The 19925-nt window shown below is 41.9% G+C and overlaps 1 protein-coding gene across 5 annotated transcripts in view; it reads left to right on the forward strand.

Moving 5' to 3' along the window:
• The window catches only part of HIVEP1 (HIVEP zinc finger 1), a 149395-nt gene that overhangs the window by 100602 nt on the left and 28868 nt on the right, over positions 1-19925 (forward strand). For all 5 annotated transcript variants that reach the window (XM_064362983.1, XM_064362980.1, XM_064362982.1 and 2 more), the window contains exon 4: positions 10461-16441. In XM_064362983.1, coding sequence (XP_064219053.1) covers positions 10461-16441 — 5981 coding nt within the window. The remainder of the gene's footprint in view (positions 1-10460; positions 16442-19925) is intronic.

Consider the following 19925-nt stretch of genomic DNA (forward strand, 5'->3'; position numbering starts at 1 on the left):
TCTCTGGATTAGACTTTGGCTTAAGGGATGTTGTGGCTGGTTTCGTCTTCTGTCCAAACCACTAAAATTTTCTTCATATCAGCAATAAGATTGTTGTGCTTTCTTAGCATTCGTGTGTTCACTGGACTGGCACTTTTAATTTCCTTCAATAACTTTTCCTTTGCATTCACAACTTGGCTTACTGGCACAAGCATCCTAGCCTTCAGCCTATCTCAGCTTTCGACGTGCCATCTTAGGTAAGCTTAATCATTTCTAGCTTTTGATTTAAAGCTAGAGACATGCAACTCTTCCTTTCACTTGAACACTTAGAGGCCCTTGTAGACTTATTAACTGGCATAATTTCAACCTTGTTGTGTCTTAGGTAATAGGCAGGTCCAAGGAGAGGCAGAGACACTGGGGAATGGCGGTTGATGGAGCAGTGAGAACACACACGACATTTATTAAGTTCACGAACTTGCATGGGCACAGTTAATGCAGCCCCAGAACAATTAGAACAGTAAAAACAAAGCTCACTGATCACAGATCACTGTGACAGATACAATAATCATAATGCAGGAGTTTAAAATATATTGCAAAAATTACCAAAAATGTGTCTGACACAAGAAGTAAGTGCATGTTTGGAGAAATGGTGCCAAGATAGACTTGCTCCCTGCAGAGTTGCCACAAATCTTTAATGTAAAAAGCACAGTATCTGTGAGGCTCAGTAAAGTGAAGCTCAGCAAAACAAGATATACATGTATTCACTTTCTTTTGCTACATAACAAATTGCTGCAAATGTAGCAGTAGACACAGTGCTTACTGTCTTGTGGTTCTGTAGGTCAGAAGCCTGACCCAGGTCTTAGCTTGCTATAGTGGTGATGTCAGCAGGTCTGTCTTCTGGAGGCCCCAGGGAAAAGTCTGTTTCCCTGCTTAGTCAGGTTACTGGCAGAATTAAATCCTGTAGCTGTAGTTGTCATGTTCTTGTGAGCTGTCAGCTGAAGGCCGTTCCCAGCTTTTAGAGGCCACCATGTTCCTTGGATGACAGCTCTCTTTCTCCATCTTAAAAGCCAGCAGTGGCAGGTCAGGTCTCATTTCCAGTTTCTCTCCTGGCTCTTCGGTTGTTTGATACCTCTGACTTCAGCTAGAAGAGATTCTCCGTTGTTACGGGATTTTGTAATTAAATTTAAGAGTCCTCCTAAAACCCAGGATGATCTCCCCATGTGAAAATACGTAACATTATCACATTTGCAGTGTCCCGTTTGCCACATACAGAAACGTTTACAGGTTCCAGAGGTTGGGGTGTGGCCATTTTACAGGGCCATTATTTTACCTGCCATGCTGCCATATTGGACAGTACAGCTTTTTACTTAACTGTAAAAAAAGATAATACTTAACACTGTATCATCTTTTACATTGGTGAAGTTTTGAAGAGATAAAATTCTTAAAATTCTTTTTAGAATTTTACCATTTTCAGAGCTCTTCGTTTATACGTATAGATCTCCATTTAAGTTTTAACATTTCAGTATAGGTCTGAAGACAATGAAATCTCTCAGTTTTTGCTTTTCTGAAAAAGTCTTTCTTTGGCCTTCATTTTTGAAAGCTGTATTATTTCTCAATATGAAATTCTGGGTTGGACAGTTTTCTTTTTTCTTTCAGTAGTGTAAAAATATCACTCCATGGTTTCTGTTGAGAAATCTGCTTTAATTTTTACCTTTGATTCTCTATGTGTAATGTTTTTCTACCCTATGGCTGCTTTCAGGATTTTCTGTTTATGTTTGGTTTTCAGGAGTTTGAATATGATATCTAAATTTTTTTTCCTCCCTTTTCTTCTTTTTCTCAGTATTTTTAAAATTCTTTCTGTATGTTTGTTCTTTCATATTCTTAGTCATCCTCGTTATGGGTTATTTAGGCTTTTTGGATGTATGGTTTGTTGTTTTCATTATTTGGGGAAAATCTGTGGCCATTATTTTTTCACGTATTTCTACTGCTCTGTTTATTCTTTCTTTTCCCTCTGCAAAACCAGTTATATGTCACACGATTCGATACTGTCCTGTGGCTCCCAACGTACTTGCCTATCTTCATTCTTTTTTTTCTTGCCTTTCTTCCTTCCCTCTACTCCCTCCCCTCACTTTCCTTTTCTTACCTCTTTTTTCTTTCCTCTTTGTGTTTCTGATTGGGTAATTTTTACTGGACTATCTGTAAGTTTCCTACAGATTGCTTAGTTTTCTCAAGTCTCCTAATAAGTCCGTCACAGGCTTTCTTTATCTCTCTTGCTTTGATTTTTATTTCTAGCATTTTATTTGATCCTCTCTCTGCCTAAATTCCCACTTGTGAATGCATGTTATCCACCTTTTCCTCTGGATCTTTTAGCATATTAAACACAGTTATTTTAAAGTCTCTGAGAGTTCCAACACCCGGGTCATCTCGGAGTCTGGCTGAGGTGATTGCTTTGACAGTGAAAGCATGTGCCTCATATGTGTGTGTGCACGTGTGCGTGTGTGTGTGTATTTAATTTTGGTTATTAACAGTAGATACTATTGACCTAAAGAAAGAAATTGAGGCAAAATTAATATAGCGAGTTGGCACACTTGAAGTTGCCTTAGAGAGTGCTCTATCTGGTCGTTACAAGCAGGTTTTATAAGGCAAAAGGGGATGAGTGGTGGGCTGATATTTGTTTAACAGGAATTCCCATTGGTTTACAGAGATGACATTGGTTAGTGATTGGCTGGCTATGAGTTACAATGTCCGGTGTGTGGCATTTTATGGCACTTGGCTTCAGTTAGTGTAGGGCACACATAGCAGGTGGCTTCAGAAGGTAATTATTTAGCTCGAGGGGGAGAGTAAGACATGGCTGCTGTCGTACACTACAGCATCTCAGTGCCTCTCTGAGCCTGACAATTAAAGGGGACTTGCGTTCCTCTGAGAAAGAGTTTCTTTTCTTTCTCACTACTGAAGTGGGTTGCTTCTGGAGGCTGGAAATGGGCACTGTTCTGTCAGGTGATCGGGAGGACAGTTGAGCCTGCCCATTCGAGAGTTGAGCTGGGCTTGGATGTTCAGTGTACACTCTGGCTTTCCATTCTTCCAGCGATGGCCTGCCGGTTCCTTGTGCTTCTGGCGGGGACTGGGATGCTGGGGGCCTTTCCCAGTGCTAGTGCCCCTGCTCAGCTTGCAGCCTTCTGTACCATGGGCTGGGGGAGTCCCTGCCCACCTCCTCGCCGCCCCCCTGGCAGTGGGCTGCTGCTGCCTCCCAGTGAGGGCTGGGCTTCTGGTTGGGGAGGGCTCGCTGCTCCATTCTCCTGGTCCAGCCTCAGTCTTGGCCATCCCTGTGTTTCCAGCTGCTCCCCCATGGGAAGGGACTGGAATACTTTTGGTGTGGTATTTTGGTTTCACAACAGTTTCCTGCCTCCCCTGTGGTAGAGGGTCTCCTCCTCTGTTCTTCCCCCGGCTGCAGGGTGTTTCTGTCTGTCCTTGTGGTGACGTCCGCTGCCCTTTCCCCAGCAGCTTAAAGCCCAAGGCTTTGCTCAGAGAGAGGAGGCGCTCTGGGAGGGCTGGCTTCATGCCTGTCGACTCTGTCTGCATGCTCAGGGCGCTTCCCTGGCTTCCTGTCCTGCCCCTCGTGTGAGCACCTGCTGCGGGCCCATGTTAAAGAGCCTGTGAGTGAGTGTGGACTCCCTCTGCCCATCCTAATCCAAAGGCAGGAAAAAACATGTAAACAGGCAAACAGGGCGTTCTAGGTTGTGACTGTAATGAGGAAGGAATTGAGGAAGGATGGGGTGGGCAGGACAGGAACACCAACTTTAGGTAGAGTGGAGGAACAGCCTGGAGGTAACGCTGGTGCAGTGAGTTGAAAGTTAAAAATGACCCTGTTATTTAAAGAGTTGGGTGTAGGGAGTGCTTTTCAAGCTGAGGAGATGGCAAGTTAAAATCCCAGGGGCAGGAATGAGATGAGCTAGTTCAAGGAGGAGAAAGTTTACCAGAAGCTGAAGTGGAGTGAGTCAGGGGAAATGGTGTAGAGGGAGGTTGGAGGGTCGCCAGTCAGATGACCCTGCAGTCTTGGCCATGTTAAGATGCTTGAACTATATTCCGTGAGGAATGGGAAGAACTTGGTGATAAATCGAATGTGGCTTCCTCTTGCTTGCTAAGTGAATTCCAGTCTCCTCTGCTTTGTGTTCAGGGCCCAGAGTAAACTGGTTCTTGAATACCTCTTCCATCCTATCTCCCACTCTACTAATAGACAAGCAACAAGACTGGCTCCCTGCTCTTCACGAGTCTTATGCATTTTCCTGTTCACCTTGTTCCTGCCTAACTGGAAAGTACTCGCCCCCCTGCCAAGGTAGGCTCTAGTCAGATGTGCTGCCACCACAGAGCTTTTCCCAGGCATTTCCTCACCTCCATTGTAATCAATTGTTCCCACATCTAGGTGGTAGCTTCTTGAGTATACCTCTTTATCACACATTATTTGTTTAATTTTTCTGTCTTGCATCTTAGTCTGGTTCTCTCTGCCTACTTTCACTACCTGTTAATAATCACACTCAACCCTCCCATATCCTAAAGCAGCCTTCCCTCACCCTCCTTTCCCCTGACTCTGACATCTTGTCTTTCTCTTTTCCTTTACAGCCGCATCCCCAGAAGAGTGCCTGTGTTTGCAGGCCCTCTGCGTCCTCATGCCCTCCCTCACTGCTCACTGATGTATGTATGATAGGGTTTTTGCCTCCAGAACCCTGCCGCCACTGCTTTCAGAGATAATGATGTCTTCCTAATCCCAGTGGCCACCAAGCCCAGGGACCCCTTGTTAATTTCCATCTGTGTATCTGAATTGATAGTCAACACTATCGGTCACGTCTTCCTTTTTAAAAGTCTCCAAACCGCCACTTCCTGGCCGTTTCCCTGTCACACATTTTCTCCCATCTTTCTGATGTCCCCTTGTTTCTTTTTGTTCTAGCTCGCCTGTAAGCTTAGGGATTACCCATCCTTCTCATGTGAGACCCCCTCTCTCCACAGCATATTGTGTTTGGCTTATCATTTATGTCCTTTTACAAAAACAGCTCTCACTGCCTATTCCCAGATCAGTGCCTGTAGCCCAGACCTCTCTCTAGAGGAAGAAAAGAATGTGCACGTATACTTAATGTATCATAATTTTCATATTGCTATGTAATCTTTGTAATTATTTTAAATGGATGTATAATGTTATGTTAAGTGGCTGTGCCATAATTAGCCTAACCATTTTCCTATTGAAAATTTCTTGTCCTGAATTTCCAGCTACAGTTTACAATTCTATGCATGTATATTGAGTTTGAGATTCAGTGGAATAGAAAGTGAATGGATTTTTTTCTTCTCCAAACTAACTCAGTGCTCAGATGGGAAACCTCAGCAGAATCTTTGACAAACATTTCTCGGGCTTTCTTAATTTGAATCAGATAAGAGGCCACTGTCACTACCTGAGTTCAGGGTAGCATTTTAACTCTTGCACAAACTACTGATAAAAGCCTTCTAAATGGTCTCCCTGTCTGATCTCTTGACCTTCTGACCCAGCATGCTCTCAGTTGTTAGAAAGCAGGTACTTCTTGTATTCCTAAGGCCCAAAAGAAATCTGAAGTTTTTCACACCGACATGTCTCTGAGTAAATCTAAGAAGAGAGATTTACTCAGAGGTTCACCTTTAATCAAGACAGGATTTTAAACACACTGTGAGTTGTGGTTTATCATCCCTACTACTTACCATAAGAATATTCTTTGCCACACCTCACTGGCAACTAAGATGCAGTCTTGAGCCAGGAAACTTGCTTGCTTTTAATCTGTTACTCTCTAGAAGTAATCCTGAAAATCAGCTGACTGATATTTCAAACTCCTTGGTGTTCTTCTGCAAAGAAACATAGACGCCCTAATAAATAGATTAGTGCCTTGGAAAATAACATGTCAGTGACTTCACATAGAACCCAGGAATCTTCACTTATACTTCCCCAGCTATTCAACTTTTTTTCAACGAAGTGGCCCTTGTGGTCTTTCTAAGCTGTTCTTGACCACCTGCCTGAGGGAGAGCTCTGGCTTTTCTTTCGAAGCCCAGGTCAGTGATCTGACAGGGGCAGTGCTGCTGATTTGGGTCCCTCTCCTGAGTGTGCTTTGTATCTGTTAAATGAAGTCATGTTTAGATTTTTGATGTGTTGATATCAGAGAATTTCTGCCTGATTTTTCAGCCATTACTGGTAGCACACTGATGAGTGGGAGAATACAGTTTTCAGTGGCTGGCTGACTCCTGTTTTGAGTCTTCTTCCTCCCTTCCCAATTTGATTCTAAGCCCTCCCTGTGTAAGGAGAGAGAGTTGTGTTTCAATGCTGGTGTGCACCAAGCATGCCCAACCTTAGTAATGGTAAAAACAAACATCCAAAATGACAGCATTTCTAGAATCAGGGTGCTGAATAGAAAGCAGTGTCCTTCCGCTGAGACAGAGTGTCGGTGGGGCACTGGTTGGCAGGGTTAGAGGGGAGTGATCACATTGCATAGGCTCCATTGTGAGTCCTTGGGCTGCCTTCCACTGCTTGGTCTTTGTCTCCTCTAACGTGTTTTCTATTGTAGTTCACCTTAACAACAAGTTGCCTTTAAAATGATGGAAAAGCACAAGTGCTGATGGTGAACAGCTGTCTCCTCCTCCTCTTCACACCAGTTTCATTTTTGCTTTGAAGCACTATGGTCTGTGCATCCTCTTAACTATTTTGTGGACACAGCCACAAGGTTTGATGATTGTGTTCTTTGCTATGGGTAAGAGGACAAGAGGAAATAACTCTAGTCACTCTATAATAGATAGATTTAAAACAAATCCAGATGAGGGTAACTTTAAAAAACTTCCAAGTATTTCGTTCTCTGAAAACCCAAGGGTCCACTCTCTTCCACTCTAGGGCCTTTGGTTCTCAAGAGAAGATATTTGTCTATATTCTAGCCTGATGGCTTAGCTGCCCACTCTGAGCAGTTCAGCCCCAGATCTTGAGAATCAAGGAATGGAGAGTGAAAATCTGTGGAGAAGCAGGCACCTCGCTTTCACTTCCACCTTTAAAGTGATAATGCAGTATTCTTCTCACATACCTGCTCTCACCCCTCTGTGTGCACCTTTCTCATCCCCTCCACTAGCCTCTCCCCTTCTAACAATCACAAAAAAGTCCTTGAACTTAGACTGATCCAAGCTCCAGGATCATCTCACTACCTCCTCTCCTCTCAAGCACCAGTGATAGAGTGGGCTTTATCCCTTGAACAAGGACAGTGAACCTGTTAAAGAAAGAAGATCCAACAAAACCTAGAAGAATGAACACAATTTAGAAAAAGACTGTCGGGAGTATGTTCTCAGCTGAGTGCTACTCCCTCACCATTCCCCATGATCTCAGGCAGTGCAAGAGCCTTGAGAATGTGGAAGACAGGCTGAATTCTGCCTTAAAGGAAATATTACCCTAGAAACAGAAGTGTTCTTAAGTGCAGAACTAAAGATCGTAAAAGTATTAAAGCAAGAGCTCAAACTTAATATGAGTCAATAAAATGAGATGAAATAGGAAAAATGGAACTAAGGGAATAAAATGAGAACAAAATAACATTGGTCTAAAACTAATGAATAAATACGAAGCAGTAAAGAACTTAAAGGCCCGACAGTTCAATTATTGGCATAAAAGGAAAGCTTTTAGAAAATTGTAGAGAAAACAAAAGGTAAAAACCCAAAGAGAGGAAAGCAATTTAAATTATCATTTGGGTGATCCAGAAAAAACATAATTGATGTCCCTAAAGAAAAGAACCTTATTCCAAAAAAAATTGACCAGAAAACATATATGAAGATATTATAGAGGAAAAGCTTTCTGAAGAAAACCAAGTTGCCAGAAAACAAAGGAGTATGCAAAGTTTTGAAGGGAATAGCACCAGTCATGTGATAAGATTAAATAGAGAACTAAGTATAAACAATGATACAGGTAGAATGTGTTATAAGCTCTGGCAAATGAGAGAAGAGTCTGTCTATATCTAAAATTGAAACATGTAGTTTAGAAGTTCTGTTTAAAATATCTGTTATTCAAATTATTAACTCCGTGTAGATTTTTAGGAAACAATTCTCTTATAAAGAAATATGGATCTTAAGTTTAGCAATTCCTTTATCTTCAACGTCATTTTCTTTTAAGTACAAGGTTAAATTTTTGTTGTTTAAATCACATACAGTGTTTTTGGATTGAATTTTTGCCTTTTTTCTTTGGAGTATAAGACATTGTTTAAATTACATAACTTTAACAACGAAAGTTTATTCTAAAATGTTTGTGAAACAGAGCAAAACAGGCATATCTCCCGTGGCCAAGATTCTGGTTGACTAGGTCCTGGGTGGGGCCTGACGTGGGTAAATTATGTTTAAGTCTGTGGTGTTTCAGCTCTGCCAGCCTCTCATCCAAGTGATTTCTCATCTCTGTTTTTGTGTTTATTTTAATAACCTACTGACTTTCATACCTTTATGACACCCACCTCCAGCTTTTGGAAGAGGGTAGAGAGACTACTTGTCCCAGGTTGATAAGCATCATTTTTCACTTTGCCTACTTGCCTGATAGAGTTAATGAGAGGCAAAAAATACATCAATGACTTTCTTACATTCATCTTAATAAGGGAAAACTAGTGGGGAAACATCATTTCATGAGTGAGTGGTTTGGAGAATAAAAAAAGATTTGTTCAACAACATTTTGTAAAAGTGAATAATACTGATATCTTTTCTATTTTTTTTAGCTCAGATATTTTAGTTATGAGACCCCCCCCCTTTTATTTTTCAATTATGGTGGGTAAATATATCTTTAATGGAATAGTATGCATTTTTTCATTAAACAATGATATGAGAACATATAAACAGATGTCAGAATATGACAAGAATATTTCTAATATAAATTTTATCCTCAATAAGTAGTTATTACAGTATAGTCATTTTGGTCCAATATGAATTTCAAATATGTACGTTGCAACAGCTATTTGAAAATAGTGGAGAATTAAGTAGTTGGCTTTTCTACAAATAGAGTAATATAAGGTTGAATAATTTTTGTTCATATGCCCAACAATCCAACAAATAGAAATGAAACTAAATCATGGCAAGGAATTGTTGCCCAAAAATACAATAGTTGATAGATTGTGGGTATTGTCACTTAAATACCGATTTATTTCCAACACAGCTAAAAATGAAGGTGATTTCATTTCTCTTGCAGTAAGTTTTACCTTCTTTCTGCCTGACTCCCTAACTGCCTACCTGCCCTACCTATTGCTAATCACAAAGAAACATGGCCATTGAATATTTTGTTCAGTGAAAATGGTGATTTTTTTTTTTAACCAAGGGCTATTACAACCTTATGACTTCTTAATTTTGTTGGTAAGAAACCACAAATAAGTGGGTTATTTTAGTTTCATAATTTTCTATTCATTGATAAAATTGCTATATCAGCAGTATTTCGTGGCAGTCCTGACTATGGTCTGCCCTAAAAATTGTATCAGCAGCCCTTTTTTTCATGAGAAGATCAGTTGTGCATATTTATAAATTTGCTGAAAAGTTTCTTTTAAAAGATCCTTAATGAGATAAGACAAATACTCAGCTTGAGAGGGTTGAATTTTCTTCTTTGTCGGCCAGCCTTCTCAGACCGTTGTTTAGACAGAGTCAGGTATTGTTACCAAACCAAATTTGCCTGCACACAATGAAAAGCCAGACACTGAATCACTGGATTTTTATAGAGAGAAAGGTTAATGACAAGTCAGCCATGCAGGAGATGCTCAAATCTGTCTTCCCTTACCAGCTTAAAGCAGTATCTAAAAGGAAGGGATGCTGGAGGAGGGGTTTTGGGATTGAATAATGATTGCTGGAAAGGGAGGGGAGGTTTGGAAAGTCCCTTGAGCAGGCACAGTTGTCTCTTCGTGCTTCTTCATGGGTTGCAAATTCGGAGGGAGTTGGTGTGAAACCTGTGGTGAAAATACTGGCTGTGATGTCAGAAGGTCGCTCATCTGGCAAGTAAGTCTATTCTGTACAGGTCCCAGTCAGTCATGCTAGTTCCAACCAGTTTCAACCAGTCAGTCAGTTTTGTTGGAAGCAGAGGGAATTCTCACAAGCTGTTTCCTTATCTACAGTGCTGTAAGACAAGCTCAAGACTTCTTGTTAGTTACCACTTTCTTTAACCCCGTGGAGCACTGTTTGAGGGTTAGAGTGACAAGGGGAAAGATAATTCACTTCTGAAAGATCTGGTTCCAGGATGTTGATTCTTCAAGAAAGGAACACAAGCATTCCAGAAATGCACACTTAGGTCTTTGCATGAGTGTTTCAGTAGATTTTGATTGGTAACATTTTTCAATTTCTGGAACACAGAAATACAGTTTTATTTAAAAAATAGACTTTCCTTAAACTACTTTCTTCAGTTATCATAATGATAGTAATCTTAATTTTCAAAAAAATTATAGTTGGTGTATGTACAATGTTACCAATTGTTTGTTTTTTTTTTTTAACAGAAATCTTAGAGGCTGGTGTTAAAGGAACTTCGGAATCCCTTAAAGGTGTGAAACGCAAAAAGATAGTAGTTGAGAATCACCTGAAAAAAATACCAAAATCTCCACTGAGAAATCCTCTTCAGGCAAAACATAAACAAAATACAGAAGAGTCATCTTTCACCATTCTTCATAGTGCTTCAGAGTCTCAGAAGAAACAGAATTATATTCCTGTAAAAAATGGGAAGCAGTTTACCAAACAAAATGGAGAAACACCCGGAATAATTGCTGAAGCCTCAAAATCCGAAGAATCAGTCTCCCCAAAGAAGCCCTTGTTTCTGCAGCATTCATCTGAACTGCGTAGATGGAGATCCGAAGGCACTGACCCTGCCAAATTCAGTGTCCTCGATGAACAATGTGACTCAAATTCCTTGTCAATTAAAACCAGGACTGACAATAGTGAATGCATCTCTTCTTGTGGCACTACATCCCCCTCCTATACAAACACCGCATTTGATGTCTTACTGAAAGCAATGGAGCCAGAACTGAGCACCTTGTCACAAAAAGGCTCATCTTGTGCAATTAAGACAGAAAAACTGAGGCCAAATAAGACTGCACGATCCCCTTCCAAATTAAAAAACAGTTCAATGGATGCACCAAATCAAACTTCACAGGAACTGGTTGCTGAATCACAGTCTTCTTGTACCTCATACACAGTCCATGTGTCTGCTGCTCAGAAGAACGAGCAAGGGACACTGCAGTCAGCGTCTCATTTGTATCATCAACATGAACACTTTGTTCCCAAATCCAACCAACATAATCAGCAGCTTCCAGGGTGTTCAGGTTTCACAGGATCACTGATGAATCTGCAAAATCAAGAGAATGCCAAACTTGAACAGGTTTATAATATAGCAGTGACATCATCTGTAGGCCTAGCCTCACCTTCCAGTAGATCTCAGGTTACTCCTCAAAACCAGCAAATGGATTCTGCTTCACCTTTGTCAATAAGTCCAGCCAATTCTACACAGTCGCCCTCCACGCCAATCTATAATTCAACCCATGTTGCCTCTGTTGTTAATCAAAGCGTAGAGCAAATGTGCAATCTTCTTCTGAAAGATCAGAAGCCAAAAAAACAAGGAAAATATATTTGTGAGTATTGCAATAGAGCATGTGCAAAGCCTAGTGTGCTTTTAAAGCATATCCGCTCCCACACTGGAGAGCGACCCTATCCCTGTGTGACTTGTGGATTTTCATTTAAGACTAAAAGTAATCTGTATAAGCACAAGAAATCCCACGCACATACTATCAAACTGGGTCTTGTCTTGCAACCAGATGCTGGTGGCTTGTTCTTGTCCCACGAGTCCCCCAAAGCACTTAGCATTCATTCAGACATAGAGGACAGTGGGGAGAGTGAGGAGGAAGGCACCACTGATGAGAGACAGCATGACCTGGGCGCCATGGAGCTGCAGCCTGTGCACATAATAAAGAGGACGTCAAATGCTGAAACTTTACTAAAATCAGGCTTCACTCCAAGCAATTCAGAAAATGTGGTAGGTGACTTTTTGCTACAGGACAAATCTTCAGAATCACAAGCTGTGACAGAGTTACCAAAAGTTGTGGTCCACCCTGTCACTGTGTCCCCCTTAAGAACAGACAGTCCAAAGGCCATGGATCCCAAGGCTGAACTTTCTAGTGCACAAAAGCAGAAGGACCTTCAGGTGATAAACGTACAGTCACTTTCAGCCAATGTGTCCCAGGGTGGCATCTCCAGGTTGGAGACTAATGAGAAGCCCCACCAGAAAGGGGACATGAATCCACTGGAAGGAAAGCAAGACTCTCACGTAGGAACGGTACACGCCCAGCTACAAAGGCAGCAGGCTACGGATTACTCCCAAGAGCAGCAAGGAAAGCTCCTGAGTCCTCGAAGTTTAGGAAGTACGGATTCTGGTTACTTTTCACGTTCTGAAAGTGCCGATCAGACAGTGAGTCCACCGACTCCCTTTGCCAGAACGTTACCCAGCACAGAACAAGACTCAGTAAGGAGTAACGGACCCTCTGCAGCTCGTGTAAGCACGTCATCAGCACCCTCTGCTCTGCCCACAGGGGAGAAGGCATTGCTTTTACCAGGTCAGATGCGCCCACCCTTGGCCACAAAAACACTTGAGGAGCGGATATCGAAGCTTATCTCAGACAATGAAGCCTTGGTAGATGACAAACAACTGGATAGTGTGAAGCCGCGGAGAACTTCACTCTCAAGGCGAGGAAGCATTGATTCCCCCAAATCATACATATTTAAAGATTCATTTCAGTTTGATTTAAAACCAGTGGGACGGAGAACAAGTTCAAGCTCTGACATACCGAAGTCCCCTTTCACCCCGACTGAAAAATCAAAGCAAGTATTTCTTCTGTCTGTACCTTCGCTTGACTGTTTACCTATCACAAGAAGTAATTCTATGCCGACCACAGGTTATTCAGCAGTACCTGCAAATATAATACCTCCTCCTCATCCACTAAGAGGAAGTCAGTCATTTGATGACAAAATTGGCGCTTTCTATGATGACGTGTTTGTATCAGGACCTAACACTCCTCTGCCCCAGAGTGGACATCCCCGTACACTTGTCAGACAAGCAGCCATAGAAGACTCTTCAGCAAATGAAAGTCATGTTCTCGGTACTGGGCAGTCCCTGGATGAGAGCCACCAAGGATGCCATGCCTCTGGTGAAACTGTGTCTGTGCGGAGCAAGGCATTGGCACAAGGCCCACATACAGAAAAAAAGAAATCTCACCAAGGACGAGGGACAATGTTTGAGTGTGAAACTTGTAGAAACAGGTATAGGAAACTGGAAAATTTTGAAAATCATAAGAAATTTTACTGTTCTGAGTTACACGGACCAAAAACAAAGGTAGCCGTGAGAGAACCTGAGCACGCCCCTGTGCCTGGCGGTCCGCAGCCGCAGATTCTGCACTACAGAGTGGCCGGGTCCACCGGTGTCTGGGAACAGACGCCCCAGATAAGAAAAAGGAGGAAAATGAAAAGTGTTGGGGATGATGATGAACTTCAGCAAAATGAAAGCGGAACTTCTCCAAAAAGCTCCGAAGGCCTTCAGTTTCAGAATGCTCTGGGCTCTGCTCCCAGTTTGTCTAAACATAATGTTACCATAAGAAGTGACCAGCAGCATAAAAATACACAGTTGCAAAACTCCCAAATTCAGCTTGTTGCCAGGGGCCCTGAGCAGACCATGGATCCCAAGCTGTCGACCATCATGGAGCAGCAGATAAGTTCGGCAGCCCAGGACAAGACAGAACTGCAGAGACACAGGACTGGGATCTCTGTCATCCAGCACACCAACTCCCTGAGCAGGCCCAACTCCTTCGACAAGCCTGAGCCTTTTGAAAGAGCCTCCCCGGTGTCCTTCCAGGAGCTGAATAGAACAGGGAAGCCCGGGTCTCTGAAAGTGATAGGAATCTCCCAAGAGGAGGGTCACCCTTCTCGGGACGAGTCTCATCCTCACCAGCTTGCACCATCAGACGCCCTCAGAGGAGAACTTCAGGAAAGCTCCAGAAAGAGTCCAAGTGAACGACATGTGTTAGGACAGCCCTCAAGACTTGTCCGGCAGCACAACATCCAAGTTCCAGAGATTTTGGTCACAGAAGAACCAGATCGGGACCTGGAAGCTCAAGGCCACGATCAAGAAAAGTCCGAGAAGTTCAGTTGGCCCCAGCGGAGTGAAACCTTGTCGAAATTGCCAACAGAGAAACTGCCACCCAAAAAGAAAAGGCTGCGTCTGGCTGAGATAGAACATTCCTCAACGGAATCGAGCTTTGATTCCACTCTCTCCAGGAGTCTAAGTAGGGAGAGCAGTTTATCACACACTTCGAGTTTCTCAGCCTCTTTAGACATAGAGGACATTTCTAAAACGGAGGCTTCCCCCAAAGTCGATTTTCTAAATAAAGCTGAGTTTCTTTTGATCCCAGCTGGCTTGAATACGCTGAATGTTCCTGGAAGTCACCGGGAAATGAGGCGTGCTGCATCAGAACAGATAAATTGCACGCAGATGTCGATGGAGGTCTCTGATCTCAGAAGCAAATCATTCGATTGTGGAAGCATCACCCCACCCCAGACGACATCACTTACTGAATCGCAGCCTCCGTCTTCACCTTCTCGAATGGGAGTGACTGGGCATGTGCCTCTCTTAGAAAGAAGGAGAGGCCCACTGGTACGGCAGATATCTTTAAACATAGCTCCAGATAGTCATCTGTCTCCTGTAAACCCAACATCTTTCCAAAATATTGCTCTTCCCAGTGTGAATGCAGTGCCATATCAGGGGCCTCAGCTCACCAGTACATCTTTAGCTGAGTTTTCTGCACATACTTTGCACTTTCAGACTCAAGTTAAGGATCTGCAGGCAGAAACCTCAAACTCCAGCTCTACCAGCATCTGTCCTGTTCAACAGCTTTGTGATATCAATTTGTTAAATCAAATCCACGCACCCCTTAGCCACCAGAGCGCACAGCTGTCTCTGCAAGTGTCTACGCAGGGTGGCAAACCAGATGCCAGTTCCGCTTTATCTGGGTCTTCTAAAAGTGAGGATTGCTTTGCTCCCAAATACCAATTGCATTGTCAGGTTTTCACTTCAGGCCCATCTTGCTCTTCTAATCCTGCACATTCTTTGCCAAATCAAGTTATTTCAGATCCAGTTGCAACAGATCGTTGTGTGACATCAGCAGCGTTACCAACCAAATTAATTGATACCATGTCTAATTCGCATCCTCTGATACCACCAGAGCTCAGGCCCCTTGGAAGTCAGGTGCAGAAGGTGCCGTCATCATTCATGCTGCCTGTACGTCTGCAGAGTAATGTTCCTGCTTACTGTTTTGCTACACTCACGTCCCTGCCACAAATACTAGTGACCCAGGAGCTGTCCAATCAGCCAATTTGCCAGGCTAATCATAGTGTAGTGCCAGTCAGTGAAGAACAAAATTCGGTGCCAACATTACAAAAAGGTCATCATAACGCTTTGCCAAACCCAGAGAAGGAATTTGTTTGTGAAAATGTTCTTTCAGAGATGGGCCAAAATTCTTCTCTGTCAGAATCCTCGCCCATAACTCAGAAGACATCTGTTGGTCGACTTTCCCCTCAACAAGAATCTTCAGCTTCGAGTAAAAGGATGCTTTCCCCAGCAAATAGTTTAGACATTGCCATGGAAAAGCACCAGAAGCGGGCCAAAGATGAAAATGGAGCTGTTTGTGCAACAGATGTGAGACCTTCAGAACCTTTGAGTTCGAGAGCTAATGAGCCTAGTAAACAGAAGAAACCTGTTTTAGTGAGGCAGGTTTGTACTACAGAGCCCCTGGACAGTGTGATACTGGAAAAGGATGTTTTTTCTCAACCCGAAATCAGTAGTGAGGCTGTTAATTTGACAAATGTTTTACCAGCTGATAATTCGTTATCAGGATGCTCTAAGTTTGTCGTTATAGAACCTGTAAGTGAATTGCAGGAATTTGAAAACATCAAGTCATCCACATCGTTAACTCTGACAGTTCGAAATTCACCTGTCCCTTCAGAAAATACTCTTATTTCTCCTTTGAAATGTACAGACAATAACCAAGAAAGGAAGTCTCCAGGGGTTAAAAATCAAGGTGACAAAGTGAACATCCAAGAGCAAAGTCAACAGCCGGTCACTTCTCTTTCATTGTTTAACATCAGGGACACTCAGCAGCTGGCTTTCCCTAGCCTGAAGACTACAACCAACTTTACATGGTGTTATCTCTTAAGGCAGAAGTCATTGCATTTGCCTCAGAAGGACCAGAAAACTTCAGCCTATACTGATTGGACAGTAAGCTCCAGTAATCCAAATCCACTTGGTTTGCCCACAAAAGTTGCACTTTCTCTCCTTAATTCAAAACAGAACACTGGAAAATCACTATATTGTCAAGCAATAACTACCCATTCCAAGTCAGATTTATTGGTCTATTCAAGCAAGTGGAAAAGCAACTTAAGCAAGGTACTTGAAATGTAATTTATCTTCAGATACAATTTGCGCAAATTTGTTTTAACGTGTCTTGATACCTTTAAATATTTTAACTGGAAATATTTTAATTTTGAGTGACAAATTGTGCTTTAAGTGTCTTATTTGAAAGACAGGGTGATATATTTACCCCAGGAGTTACATTGATAGCAGTTACCTGGAGTCTTTCAGTGATTCTATCTTGAAAGATTTTAGAAATAATCTGCCCTGAGCACTTTTTTTTCGTCAGCTAACTATGTAAGTCTTTGCTTGGTAGTACAGATAATCATGGTTTTACTTCGATGTTTTACTTATAATAAGGTTTTGTTTTTCTTGTTAAGTGAGAGGAAATTATGGTTATGCTTTGTTCCTGCTAATGCAGGGAAACAAGTGAAGATGATCAAAGATTCATTTCATTCTGAAATACAAGCAGAGAGCCATTTAGACTTGTTTTGTGCATACTAACTCCACTCCCCTGCCATGCCCTTTCCAACTTTCTTCCAATGTAGCTGTGAGAACCATTAGCACTAGAGAGAAGTTTCACAAAATAATTAATTTGTATACTTGATAAGTTGATTTGGTCAAGATTTATGAAGTAATTTAAGGTCATGAAACTATAATTTGGGGTAATTTATGGAATCAGTCTCATTAGAATTGTCACTTTTATAAAATGTGAAGAAATCATTTACCTGATTAGAATAATAGGTGAGGATATCATGTTGGACTGTGGATATTCAGAATTATAGATGAAGTATCTGGCCTCTACAGATTCATAAGCATGCAACACAGGTTCATAACCATTTACTGATCTGTCAATAAGAAAATTTTGCAGTATCAATATTACCATAGAAGTATGAACAATTCTAAAGAAGGAAGTTTCTAACATTGCTAGTAGGTGGAAGAGATATGAATTCAGCAAATATACTCCAAAGATGGTGATGCTTTAGCTGAGTGTTCAAATTTTTTTTAAAAATAGGAATATTTCAGGCAAAGAAGAATAATTTTTTTTTTTTTTTGAGACAGAGTCTCGCTCTGTCGCCCAGGCTGGAGTGCAATGGCACAGTCACAGCTCACTGCAACTTCACCTCTCCAATTCAAGCAATCCTCCTGTCTCAGCCTTTCCAAGTAGCTGGGATTACTGGTGCCCGCCACCACACCTGGCTAATTTTTTGTATTTTTGGTAGAGACAGCTTTTCACCATGTTGGCTAGACTGGTCTTGAACTCCTGACCTCAGGTGGTTCACCCACCTCGGCCTCCCAAAGTGCTGGGATTACAGATGTGAGCCATCGCACCCAGCAAGAATAAAAAAATTTAATAATACACTAAATTACATGGAAGTGAGAACAAACTTGTTTCATTTAAAGAACTCTAATTGGTTAGAAAGTGTTGTAAGTTAGAAACATAGGTAAAAACCAAATGTGTGGTGGAGAACCAGTGATACTTTTCTCAGTGAAGGAAGGTGCATCCAAACCACCTGTGGAATGTATTAAGTTCTCAGGCTCTAAATCTACTAAATCTTGGAAGATAAGACCTAATCGTTAAAATTTAAACAAAACTCCATGCGTGTTCCTGAAGTGCTTGTGAGAAGTGGCTTTCCTCTAGTACCAAATGTCTTGGAAGAAATGTCTGGAAATGCATATCTAGATTTAGAGCTTAGGATACAGCTCCAGGTGGAAGTGTGGAGATTCTTTATGGCATACATGGAATAATGAGATTGCTCGGGATATAAAGAAGAGAGGGCCCAGACTGGATCCTAGGGATCACTGCTATTTAAAAGGTTGAATGGATGAAGAAAGTCCACGCTTCTGTGTGGAAACTGAAAGAGATTGTTCATAGAGGAAGGAGAAGTGTGAGCAAAAAGTGGCATCACACAAAACATGGAGGAAGATATTCAAGGAGAGTTGTTAGAGAGGTCAAATAAAGATGAAGGCAAATGGGCACTGTGCAGATCACTGGAGAGTTGAGTCTGTGAGGAAGTGGCTATGGAGGATGGATTACCGGGCTATTTTCCACAACCCAAATGTTAATGCATTTATGATTCGCAATGGGAAAGACCAGATAGATGCTGTAAAGTAAAAGGATTTCTAGGCAAAACACGGCATCTTCAACATATAATACATAGAGTGCTCAAGCATGTAAGGACTAAGATTTTGGCATTTAGCTCATTGATAACTTTGGCAATTAGAAGCCAGATTTAATAGTATGAAAGTGAGCAAAAGATTAAGGGGAATTTGATATTGGAAAGAAAATAAGAAACAGGGTTTACTGTTAAACGGATACAGTGAAAGGAAGGTGTGTGCATATATTCCAAATTATGTGGAAGTCGATCTCTTTGCCAGGAAAAGAGGAGAGGTTGCATCAGTAGCTCTTCCCGCTGCCTTTTCGAGGAATGTGGGCCAGCAGCTTTTCTTTACTCCTCTCTGTGTAAGGATGGGCCTTCCAAGTTACTACTCTAAGGCCACACAGACCCCTCTCCATAATGAACAAGGCTCTCTTATCACTTAGTATTATTAAGTCATCTCAGCACCACAGCTATCTATTTGACAATGTAATTTCTTAAAAGGTTTGTATAAAAGAAATCCTTGATAGGAAAAGTTGTGCATTGCATTGGATTTAGCCAGAGAATGAGAGTTTGAGCCTTTGCTCAACGCTTGACCTGGGACGAGGAACTTCACCTCGAGAGTCTCCTTCCTCACTGGGATGTATAGTCCACCTGTGCTGCCTGCCTCACGGGGACCCGAGAGAATGGAATGGCACGATAAGTGAGAATAACATACTGTTAAAGGGCTGGTAGCATAAGATCTTGCAGAAAGTCACAAGGTGGTATTATTATATTGTTCCTATAGGAAAATCACACATTGTTTATCATTTTTATTTTGATTTTCATTACCTTTTTCCAGAGACTTAATTGTTATCAGGCCAAAACCTAACTTTTTGGCCAGACCTGAGTTTCACAGTTACCAGTATTCAGGAAACTTTTGAGAAATTATAAAGAATTACGGTTTTAGCTGGGCATGGTGGCTCATGCCTGTAATCCCAGCACTTTGGGTGGCTGAGGTGGGAGGATCACTTGAGATCAGGAGTTAAAGACTAGCCTTTGCAACTTAGCGAGACTCTCATTTCTACAAAAAAATTTAAAAGTAGCCAGGTGTGGTGGCTCACACCTGTGGTCCTAGCTACTCAGGAGGCTGAGGTGGGAGGACCTCTTGAGCCTAAGAGTTTGAGGCTGCAGTGAGCTCTGATTGTACTACTGTACCCCAGCCTGGACAATAGTGAGACCCCATCTCAAAAAACATTTATGATTTAAAATAATGGAGGAAGAGAAAGTAAAATATTGGGAAATGGGGCTTCTGCTTTACCTTATAATGCACTGAAGCTGAAGGAGCTCTAGTGATGTTTCTAAGGGGTATGAGGCATTATTTTACCAAAAGGGGTAACCAGCTCTTTTTCTTCTCCAAAAGTAAACTCTTTAAGAAGTGT

This window comes from Aotus nancymaae, unplaced genomic scaffold, assembly GCF_030222135.1.
Source record: "Aotus nancymaae isolate 86718 unplaced genomic scaffold, 86718_ANA_hifiasm-v0.15.2.pri h1tg000051l, whole genome shotgun sequence".
In the NCBI taxonomy this organism is placed as follows: domain Eukaryota; kingdom Metazoa; phylum Chordata; class Mammalia; order Primates; family Aotidae; genus Aotus; species Aotus nancymaae.